At 28.3% G+C, this 12,963-nt stretch overlaps 1 protein-coding gene across 2 annotated transcripts in view; it reads right to left on the bottom strand.

The window, feature by feature from the left end:
- Window positions 1-908, bottom strand: part of LOC108690496 (serine/threonine-protein kinase tricorner) — a 138,804-nt gene extending 137,896 nt beyond the window's left edge. Inside the window, exon 1 of one of the 2 annotated variants that reach the window (XM_018197845.1) lies at window positions 776-908. Coding sequence is in view for 1 of the 2 variants with exons in the window: in XM_018197827.1 (XP_018053316.1) it covers window positions 780-781 (2 nt within the window). In the remaining variant the exon portion in view is untranslated. The remainder of the gene's footprint in view (window positions 1-775) is intronic. The other variant, XM_018197827.1, reaches the window with a different exon arrangement.
- Window positions 909-12,963: the final 12,055 nt, after the last annotated feature.

Genomic DNA, 12,963 nt, shown 5'->3' with positions numbered 1-12,963 from the left:
AGGGAGGGAGGGAGGGAGAGAGAGAGAGAGAGAGAGAGAGAGAGAGAGAGAGAGAGAGAGAGAGAGAGAGAGTTCGACACATGTGTGTCGATTATACACACACACATACATACACAGAGGTCGAATGGAGCAGTGGCGTGCGCACTCACACCGACACGCATACACACGCGAGCGTAGGCGACGTCGTTATACAAGGTGTCCGAGAATAACTGGATAGGTACGTTCTCTGGAGTCACGAGAGAAACTCCAGGATCGATTCTTGTCCTGAATGCCGATCTTATCCTTAGAGCTGTTACCGTACAACTTACAAGATATACACACAGCTCGAGTGTAGACAGAACTCTTCCCCGAAATAATCTACGAAGTAAAGAATCGGGATCACTTGCGATTAAGAATAGACTTTACTCTCGCGAGATTTTTGTATTTGAATTTTAGGGTGACAGTAATTAAAACCATGAATAAAAATGTATAAAAGATCAATTAATTCTCATTAAAAAGAAATTCATTTCAAAATTTCCCAAAGTAACGTGTCCATTCGTTAATTCCGAAGCACCTGGTACATGCGCATTTACGGCAAGGTGCATACACATACATTCAGGTTTATAGAGGTTTATAAGAGGAACTGATCTGTTTATAACAATACCACCAACAAGACCGCGCGACATCAACGAAACCCTTTCTCTCGAAAGCCATTTCGCTCGTTGCAGCTCCGATGGAGCATTTCGCTCGCAAAACGTACGAGAGAGAATCTCGTGTAATAAACGTATGTACATACTCACATGTTAATACACGGCCGTGGACCGCATTCGTAGACAGGAGAACGTTCCGTGGTTGAATGCAGACGTGACACGACCGTCGTCGTGCGGCCGCCGCTCCCGGCCGCTATTCCGCGCGTATTATACGCGAGAAGGTACGTCACTGACGCTACAATTCGCTTCTCCCTTGCCTCCCCCGTCGGCGGAGGATATCGTCACTCACGATATACGCCACGAGCGCACACAGGTATCGCCGTTACTACTACAATCACGCACTCCCGAACTCGTTCGCTCGGCCAGGTTCGCGCGACGCGACGCGACGCGATGCAGCACGACGGACGTGACGGCGGGCGTTCGACGGCCACTCCGTTTTGTGTCCCTCCGTAAACCCCGAGGAAGAGGTCTCTTTTCGCCTGAAGGGAGGACACTATGCGACAATACGCGGAACTCTGAGGATAACTGTCGTGGCTCCTCTCGTGCGCGTAGCCGTAGCGTGCGGAATGTGTTCACACGATGCGGTGCACGCGCGCTCTCGCCACGCAGAACGCCGAAAATCCCGGAGCAGATATTGACAAATACCCGGACTCGGCGTCGTGCGACACCGTCGGCTAACGGTCTCGCTTGTCACGACATGTCCAGCGCCATCGCGTGGCCATTCCCGCAACTAAGTACTCAGGATTCGCCGCGTTGATAAAATATTATTTCTATGTTCAAATTAGATAATTATTAATCTAATACACGAATAATATTCAATCTATATTAATGCATGGAGAAGATTAATTTTATCATAAATTCATGTAGATTAATTTTAATTTCAATTTAAACAATTACGAATATTTCGCAGAATCGAATGATATTTTTAATAGTGTCTCGTCGATATATCAATAGGACTCCGAGGATCCAGAGATAATTGAAAAACAATGATATTATCGACAATTGATATTTTGCGATTATTAAATATATTTCTCAGAAAGTAACATGTATACATGACTGGAAGACATCTAAAAGAATCTTGAACTAAATGTTTTTAAGACTTTTTTAAAAAAGATGAAAAATTCTGGAGCATGTCTAACAATTTACATTATCGACTGCAAATTTTATTTATTCATCAGTATGACATACATTTAATAAAATTTGCAATCGATAATGTAAATTGATTAACTTATTGATTTAACTTATTTTACATTTTCAACTTAATAATATATATTAGTTACATTACAAACTATTTTATTATATTATTTTTGTATAGTTAAGTAATTAATATATTTTCATTAGCATATTAATTTCAAATTTACTGTCTTAAAGATATTAATTATCCTTAATTATCATTAAAGTTATACATTTAATTTGTATCATACGTTTATTTCTAATGCAACAATATTGAAAAACATTAAATATTTAATTGTGAATTACATTTCTCAAATTAAAATGGGAAAAATATAATAGCGCCATTGCAAATGTAGAAACAAATAAAATTTTAAAATTTTTGGTAATTCATAAAATATTGTTGAGTTAAAGATTAATTTTTTTCAAAAATGTTTAGTGTTGATAGATAAGAAAGAAAAGTTAAATAAATAATTAATCATATATGTTATGATAAGATGTTATGTATTTTTGATTAATTATGGATTAAATATATAAAAAAATATTTTTTTTTTAAATGTTATCTTTTTAATTAAAATACATGTTACGTTAATTATATTATATCAATTTTCAAACAAATACAAATATATCTAATTCAAATTTCAAATATAACTTGTTATAGTGCTCCGTATTTCTCGCGCAATCCTCACATTGATTATCCTTACGTATGACGAATTGTTGTGAATGTTTCCCGTCAAGCATCAAAATTTATTTGTATCATTCAAATCATTTAAATTGTATTTTACAATTAAGTATTTAATGTTCTTCAGTATTGTTGCTTCAGTATATTTGATATTAGAAATATATAGCACAGAAAGATTGCAGAATAATTTCATTGAAACATTGCAATATTGCATGGTGATTGCAAAACGTTGTTAAATCATTATTGCAAAATTCCGAGAATGTTAAGATATCCGCTTTTTGTCATATTGCAACAATACGTTCCATCAATATTGCATTATAATGTATTTGAATAAATTTTTTACGAAGATTCTAAAATAAAAACTATTTTTATACATATATCTCACTAACTTTAATTTTTCTACAAATCTCATTTCTAGTGATATGTGCTTTCCAAAAGTAATTTTTTATGATAAAACTATAAAATATTCCAATAAATAGTATTAATTCTGAAGGATAAATTTATTCGTAAGGATAAAGCATGTGTGTACCCTGAACAAACTACAAATATTATTCACAATTCACAATTAATATAATAATACAGTCGCTTGATAAGTTAATCATGGATTAAATTAATTGCAGTGATTCTTTTTAATTCGAAACTACTCCGAGAATTGAAATTGATTAAAAAAATGACAATCGAATCGATTAAAAATTGATCAATAAAGTTTAAGCGTTGGTTTATTCTTGCGTTCACATCAGGCATAAATACATCATCGATCACATAATTAATTTTTCGATAAATCATTTTCAACAGCTTAATTGCTTATCCTCTTATCCAATAATGATGCATTATATCCAAATTCGATATTATACAATCTTTTGATTTCATATTAAAAATACATATAAAATTAAATAAACCAAAATATAAAGCTAATAAAATGGCCATCAAATAATAGATCAATAAATTTTTTATTTAAATATAAAATGGATTATATTATTATATCATAAAATACATTATTATATCATACATAAAAATGTTTACAGTTAAACTAAAAGACTGTATTACATAAATATGATAAAAACTTATATTTTTATTACTTTAAATATGAAGCGCCACTATGGTCTGAATGTAAAAATGTTGAACTATTATATATATTTATTTTTAAACGAATTATTTTCATAAGTATTATTATGGTTTGTAAATTTGGGAAATTTTGGAGGATTATTAATATTTCATTGCGTTGAAAGTTCGACAACTATATCGGCATGCAATTATAATTTCTGAAAATAATTCATTTAAAAATGAATTTATATAATAGTTCAACATCTTTACATTCAAACCGTAGTGATGCTTCGTATTTAAAGTAATGTTTCTAACATAAACGGTCTTATTTCCAATCTTATTATTATATTTTTATATTATTATTATTATTAGTAACAATTAAAGAATTACAATTTTGCAATGTTTGTGGAATATTACAAGCATATTACTGACATTTTACAGACATATTGTTAATTTACATTTCTGTAATATCTCTGCAATACATACATTACATTGCAATCTGCAATATTGCAACATTGAAGCAATATTGCTTCAATCTTCTGTGCTGTATGGGTCATTACATTTTCTATACAATAACAATTTTTATTCAAATATAAAATTAGAATAATTTTTTCTTATATCAAATAACTGATCAATATGATTTTTTAAAGAAATTAAAAATATATTTACATATAAACTTTCTATAATGAATGACATATCAGAAGAGTTTAGAAGATCAAAAAAGAATATTAACATCTGCGTAATTGGATTGAAATAATAATCGAATAGATTGCAAATTACATAAATATCTAAATAGCATAATATTGGAATTATTTCTCAATTAAGTGCATTTGTATATTTTTCATTGTTATATTACATAAAATCTTTTTTTATATTAATTATAATGGCAACAATTACTTTTTGCAAAAAGAAGCTGTGATTGTAATTAATTTCTTTTACAAAGTAACTTTCCCAACTAATCTCTCTATATAATAATGCCTATATTTTATTAGTAACAGTAATTAAACATAGATGCAAATAATTATACAGGTGTAGTGTATATATCAAATGTACACTTTTCTAAAAAAAAAAACATGTGCATATTTTGAATGTAATAAAAAATAAAATGCAAACATGTTACCTTCACAATTTTTTAGTTTTATTTTTAACCTGTACATATCTCATAGTCTGTCTTTTCCAAGAATATTGCTTATATACATAAGAAACAACATAGATCTATAATATTGTTCTGAAATTATAAATTATATATCATTATTTATATCTTATCTTCATATCATTATTTAGTCATACCACTATTTTCAGTGTAACTGCAGTGTAAATTGTTTTGTTTCTTTTATTAATTCGAAGAATAATGAAGATAACGTTTTTTCTAGTAAATTGATTCTAGTAAATTGATTCTTTTAATAATTCACATAAGTCATAAGAACTAGTGCAATTATTATTGACATTGTGCAATCTTCAGGCTATGTTAAAGTCGAAATAATCTTTATTATTTTATAGCATAAACACAAATGCTTAATATCTCGATGCGATACTTGAATTTTGCGAAAAAATTATCATGAAGAATTCAGGCGGCTATGCGACCGACCTAAATCACATTGTGCTTATTCGAATATGGAATTTTTAAATATTTTTAAAGATCTTATCTTACCATATTTTACATTTTAATATTATGATTGCTTTACGTTCATATCAAGCTTGAAATACTTTAAAATTTAAAATCAATTTTCCTATAGTTATAATCAATCACCTAGTTTCCACCGAGGATCATTTAATCCGAATTAGAATGTAAGAAGAATGTCAACCAACTACAATCGAGCATTCCCCTGTCGTACGATTGTAACAGGAGAATATTCGAATATTCTGTAATTGATTCTGTAATTGATTGAACTAGGTCAGTGATGAGTTTAAGATACTCTTAAAATTTATCTAGATCCTGATACAGTTACGAAAATTTATCTAAACAGATATAGATATTAAGATGTATATAGATACAGATATCAAATACTTTAAAAGTATCTTCAGATATTCTTAAATTAATTTTATTGTAATAATGATAATGTGTAAAAAAAATATATTAGCTGTTAAATGAATCATTCATTTATTCATTTTTAGTACATTTATATAAATAATTGAAAAAACTTATAATTATTATAAAACGATTTAAGATAAGAATTATAAGACGATATTATTCATAATTTTATAAATTAAAAATGCTTCAAGCATTGTGTTTCCAGCTTAACTATATGTTAATGCATGCATTAGAAATTTTACAATCCAAGATCACTGATTGCGTTCAGAAAAAACAGCTATATAACTGTAAAATCCTTTAATATGACTGATTTGCATTTAGATGAGAAACTAAAGGAAAAACTAATCATGTTATAGAATTTTAGCAATAACAAAAACTACTTTTTTTCTATGGAATGAAATCAATCGATAATCACATATAAAATGGAATGACTATGCAATGTATCTGGAAAATGCATTTGAAAATCAGTTCAGATGTTGCATTTTTTTTATCTAGATACAGATACAAATACTTGAATTTGAATGTACCTCAGATACAGATTAGATACACAAAATGTATCTAGATATATATATATATAGAGATACTACCCAACACTGGTTATAATATAATAATACTTTTGTTGTAATATATATTGCTTAATTAATATTATAAGGTATACAAATTTTTTTTTGTATTTTTTCGTACAACTTTACATAAAAATATAAATAAAGTAATTTCTTATTGTAAATATTAAATAAAAAAGTCTATGAAATTTTCTAATTAAGTTATAAGGGTGTATCAAAAGTCCAGAAATATCTCGATAGTAAAGTATTTTTGAGAAAAATGTTTTAAACAAAAGTTGTAGAATTTAAAAAATCTATTTATTGATCACATCCGTTTAACCTTGGATGACATCGTCAAAGTCAGGTCAAGATTACATCGATTTTTTTTAATGGGACATTCTATTTTTAATTCCAGAATCTAATAACTGGTATCAAAAGCTTTCCAAAAACTATAATAAGAAGTTATGATAAATGATTGGGATTGGAGAGAATCAGTACCGATGACCTTGATCTTGATATATGTTGTCAAAGTCATGACTCTGAATGATCTTCAATTTTAGTCGCTTAGTGCCTTAAGCAAAAAAAAATCATTTGAATCCACTTATAATAATTGAGGAGCAGACTTTTGCTGACAAAATGAATTTTGTCCATAATTTAATTTTTTAATTAGAGATGACGGAGTGTTCAGTATCGAAAGACTCAGATAAGCTACTTTGAGATGTTCAGAAAGCATTTTCTCATTGTTAATTTATATGCTGAAAAAACTCAGAAAAATACAGACATTTCAAAGTGCATTATGTTTTTTAACAAACAAAATACATTTGTTTAACATTTTTAGCAATTTTTTAACAATTTTGTTTAATATTTCACATTCTATTGATTGGCATATTATGTTCTGTGAAGTGCGTAGTTTTCTTAGTTTCTTTCTCATTTTCTAAAAATTACAAATTTTGAACAAAACGCCTTTTGAAAGTTCCTCAATTATTAATTAAAATAAATAAAAAATGACTAGACATGTATCTATGTCCGGACATTTACACAACACTTTATTTATTTAAGTTAATATTAATCTTAAATACGCTTTTTCAAACGTAATATTATAATATAATTGTAATCTTTAAATGCAATTACATTATAATACAGTAATAAAAAAGCATTTGAGATTAATAATAATAAATTTTGTGTAAGTGTCTGGACATAAGTATATTGTCCAGTCATTGGAACGTTTATCTTATTGAGTTATTTGTGATAATTATAATTTAACAGTTACAATTATAAAGTTATATGTATATTTATACCATTAAGTTTATTTGTAAATAGTTTTTAAATGAATAACGCGGGTTAAAACCTGAAGGTCACTCAAGGGCTACCTTAATAATGTTAAAGTCATCAGAGCTGTAACTGTTATTTTCAACATTTATTTTAATAAATAATATTATCTGCATTAACTTCTACGTACTTATAAAATATCATCGAAGTTATCAACTACGCAAATCGATACGTTAAAAACCATATAAGTAAAAAGCATCCATTAAACACGTTTGTATTTAGCATAAAGACATAACGTTGAAAATATTACAATTGTATTACAGTATGTTTATAATGTCTTGTAATAATACGTACGTATAAATAAAAATTCTGCAAAAAGAAAGTAATCTAATCTAAAATATGTTGATTCTATCACTCAATACTTACTGGTTGAACCGTAAATATATACGTTATCCCTCAAAATGTATGTACAGAGTAATTCTTTACAAAGTTCCTAGAAGATCTGCAGAAAGAAACAAACTATTTTTTAAAAGTATTTTATGAAAGCATTTTATGAAAAGTATTTAAACGCGTTTGTGTCCCGTTCTTCAAGAATTCAAATTACTAGTCAACGGTTCGTGAATTATGACAAAAACGCTACAGGGAGCACTGGTACTTTTATTGAACATTGGTTCGTTCTACGGTTTGAGCTGGTTCGAATATCCTCGTGGACATCATAGGCCTTATATCTCTTATCTATATATCTTGGCTACATTGAGTCTTTATACATATTTCACGATTCTGATATTCTACGAGGATTGGAAGAATAGAGTAACAGATTGGGTAGATAGCATAAAAGAAATCAGTACAATTACATCAATACTGATTAGCTTGTTTCGTTTTAAAGTAAGAATTTTTTAATGTATTCCCTAATTTATTAGGGAAGGGATTTATTAGTTGACTTTTTAAAATTTTCTAACTTTTATATGATCATTTCTTTTTATTGAAAGAATTAAGAAAATTTTATTGTCACAATTACAGGCAAATACAAATTTATAAAAAATTTTTAAACAAAAATGTTTGAAATTAATATTTGTATTTATATTACTTTTCTAGATTAGTTTTTAATATAACTTTATTAAATCTTATATTCTATAATCAATATTTTAATCAAATTTCGATAACTTATTATCTATCATATTTTCTATACACATTGCAATAATTTTTATTTAAGAAAAATTGTAATAATTGTAATAACTTCTTTTTGTCATCATACAATATGATTAGACATAATCATCGAACAATATGATTTTTTAAAGGAATTGAAAATGTGCTTATATGAGCTTTCCATAGTAGACGACACATTGGAAGCACTCGGCGTGTGCGCCAAAAGAATACCAACAATTGCGTAACTGGATAATTCGAATAATAATTGGATGGATTGTATACATTTTTTATCACTTAGCATTACTATTTCATACAATTTTTCCTTGGGATTTTGTGATTTCTTTTGGATTTGGCTGGAATTCCATTTATACTTTCATGGTGCTTGTTGTTCTTGTTTACGCAGGGTTACATGTAAAACTTATAAATATCCTAAGTGTTCTGATTTGGGGAACTATTCTTGAGTTAGTATATACGTAAACATTTATTTTGAAAGCTTTTTTATTGACAGTGTGCGTCAAAGTGTTTATAGTTTGAAACATTTAAAGATTTTTAAAATTATTTTAATACTTCAAGATAATTTATACAATTTTAAATATTTTATCAATATTATAGCATTGAAATTGTAAAGAAGAATGCATTATAAGATAACTTAAATGGAAAAATAATAAAAATTTATTGTGTTATACAATATATAGAAACAAGTATATAGAAAATATAATAAAACATATAAAATAAACAAAATTTTTATTTAGTTTGACTAATTATTTATTAATGTAATTAAAATATGCTTATATTTATGCGTATATAATGCATATATTTTAATTTTAATCTTTATATCTTAAAAACATAACTAAATTTCTTTCATTCAATTCAGATATACAAACTTTAGATTTCAACGAGTCAATGATCTCTTACATGTACTTTACACTGATTTTTGTGAAAATAATGCAGATTATAGAAGACAAAACAAATTCATTTTAGTGCATCAACGAATAACAGGAATTAAGGATTACAAGCAATATTTATGGATTTTAACGTAATTTTTTAAAAGAATTGTTATGTATATACAGGGTAGGTCATCTAGCGTTTGGAATTTCAACTACCGTTTATTTTGAGTTTGAAAGGCGTAATAACATTTATGATGTATCAGAAATTTAGTTTTTTTGTTTGACATTTACGAAATGGGTCGCTATACGCTTAAACAAAATTGGGAAATATTGAAAACTTATTTCCAAAGTGAGTCTTCAATCCAAACTGTAAGAAAAACGTGGAAAATTTGATAGAAAAGAAATGCTTTCAATGCAGTTTGTGGATCAATTTGTGAAGCGAATTCGGCAAAACTGGATAAAGCAACTTGTTCACGTGCTCGTCCAGTAAGGTCAACCGAAAACATTGCTGCTCAAAGTGTGCTTGAACAACCATCAACATCAACTTGCCATCGTTCTCAAAACTTGAACATTTCACGCACTTCTTTGAGAAGAATAAATAAAGATCTCGGTATGAAGTCGTATAAAGTTCAATTAGTGCAAGAATTGAAGCCGCATGACCTCCGATGCGTTTTCGGTTCGCCCAATGGGCTGAACAACACTTGGTTGAAGATGAGCATTTTTATCGAAAAATCATCTTTTTTGACGAAACTCATTTTCACCTCGGTGGCTATGTGAACAAGCAGAATTGTCATATTCAAAGAATCTGCACGTCATGGAGAAACCAATGCATCCACAACGAGTGACTTTGGTGTGGTTTTTGGTCCGGCGGCATCATTGAGCCATTCTTCTTCGAAAATGAGCAAGGAGCTGCCGTCACTGTCAATGGCGAGCGCTACCGCGCCATGCTAAACGAATTCTTGCTTCCCAAATTTGAAGAGGAGGACACAGATGACATTTGGTTTCAACAGGCGCACCTTGCCACACAGCCAACGCTACAATCGATCTTTTGCGTCTTCGAAAATCGCATAATCAGCGAACCGAAATGCAGATGTCAATTGGCTGCCTCGCAGCTGGGATTTGACTCCGCTGGACTATTTTTTATGGGGAACCATCAAGGATGAGTGTTACGCTAACCAGCCAGAAACGATTCAAGAATTAAAATATGAAATCAAAGTTGCCGATGAAATACGCGCTCATACAATGGAAAATGTACTGAAAAATTGGGTTGATAGAATGGGGTTGATAAAATTAGGTTGATAGAATGGGGTGCAGCCAGCCGTGGAAGTCATTTGAATGAAATTGTATTTCATGTTTAATAACAATATATTACCTTTCCAATAAAGCTATAAACTTTGAATGATTGGGATTATTGGAATGCTCTAAAATACGAAATAAAAGTTAATTAAAATATATTTTTCGACAAAAATGTTTTAACGAAGAAAATATTTTAAAATATAAATCAGTTAAAAGTATATGTATTATATGTTTCTATTATTGTATTGTCATATTTTTTGCCGCAGCACATATTTTTATTAATTTATAATATATTTGTTTAGCTAGAGCTTATAGGAGAAGGATGAACTGACAGATGGAATGATATATACGCGATATATTTATATGTTCACATATAAAAGTTAATATTTTATTGAAGTAAATACAGATGTATGAAAACGAGAGTTACAGACTTTAACAGAGTAGACAGAAGAAGGTAGTTAGTGGAAGATAAAAATGAATGTAAATGACGATGTCAGTATCCAAGCGACATAGCCGCATCACGGTGCAGGGCGTGCATTGGACAAAGGTGGTTAGCGCCAACAATATTCCTTAATTATATTATAAGAATAATTCATACTTTATCTTTTTATTCAAATTAAATTTTACTTTTAAATACATATAATTATGTATGCATATATGTAACATATATTTTGTATGTATATTTTTGTATGTATTCAAAACGTTATTGCAAAAATTAATTTCTATTATGCTCCCCAGTGAGAAATGACAATGAAATCGATATCGAATCGATATCGATTCGATGTCAATTCCATTCTCATTTCTTACTGGGTCGCAACAATCACTCTAGCACTAGCGGCGGCATCATAACTTGTAGCGAAAATAATTTTGTACAAGTATTGTGATCGAGTCAAAAATGAATTTTCTTTCGAACCCATTACGAAAAGAAAAAAGATTTCTTTAAATTAACTTCCATTTAACTCTATAAGAAGTATGGAATTGCGGAACATCCGCAATTTTTGTATATAAAATTTTGTATATAAAATTATGCATAATTGTACGTGAGCAATTTTTTTCAAACTTAATTTTTTTTCTAAAATGAACAATACGAAAATTATTCCTTTAATTATTTTTGATATTTTCGCATTATTATTATTATTATTATTATTTTACATTATTATTATTGTTATTAAAAAGTAATTTTACAATAGAAAGACGAATGTATGGACACATTTCATATATAATTATATATGTTTATAAATATTTATACGTGTTATGTACGTTTACATATTTATATGTATACATATGTATACATATTTATACATATTCCTGCATAAAAAATTTTTATCGGGAGGCCGATTATTACAAGCACCATCTTATATTTTTAAAGTACATCAAATCATAAGAGAAATAAATTATAAAAATAATTTTGTGTTGTTTATGTATGTGGTTATTGAAAAATTCCTTCACGATTTATATTTTATTTATTAATTACATATAAATAAATCAAAAAGAAAAAATACACCAATTATTCTCCAAAAAGTTTATTTTACTTTGACATATAATGACATGAAACATTAAATATCTCATTAATTTTTTGATAATAGTATCTTAACACTTTTATGAATAGAATAATAAAATAAATCAATTTGTAATTTTAACGAAAATACATAATTAATTATTTAACAAAATTTATTTAATAAAATTGTTTATTGTATCTAGGTATTTTTTAAAACAATTATGCATTTTCTTTCTATTGTAAATGTATTAAAGTACAATTATCAAAAGATTAACAGTTTATAATGTATTTAATATTTCATGTCAACATATGCCAGAATAGAATACAAAATATCGGAATATAATCACAAAAGCTATTGATATTTTATCATTACTTTTACACAAAGGTGCGATGTTATGTTAAAAAATTATATAATTTTTTTAAAAAAGTGAAAATGGTCTTTATATTTTTTAAGCTCTTCTATCTAGGAAAGAAATAATAAGACCAAAATAGATTGCCCTCGAAACCGTTCCACTTTTATCTGAAATATTTCTCCGTATCTTTTATATATTTTTAGAGATATTTTGAAGCGGAAGTTAAAATAAGACATTCTTTTATATAATATATACATATATATTATATAAAGTCTTATTCAGGCTATATATCTATGAAAATATATATATATATGTGTGTGTGTGTGTGTGTGTGTGTGTGTGTGTGTGTGTGTGT

The sequence above is a fragment of the Atta colombica genome, unplaced genomic scaffold (genome assembly GCF_001594045.1).
Source record: "Atta colombica isolate Treedump-2 unplaced genomic scaffold, Acol1.0 scaffold105, whole genome shotgun sequence".
Taxonomy (NCBI): Eukaryota; Metazoa; Arthropoda; class Insecta; order Hymenoptera; family Formicidae; genus Atta; species Atta colombica.
This window is presented reverse-complemented; position numbering and strand designations above follow the sequence as displayed.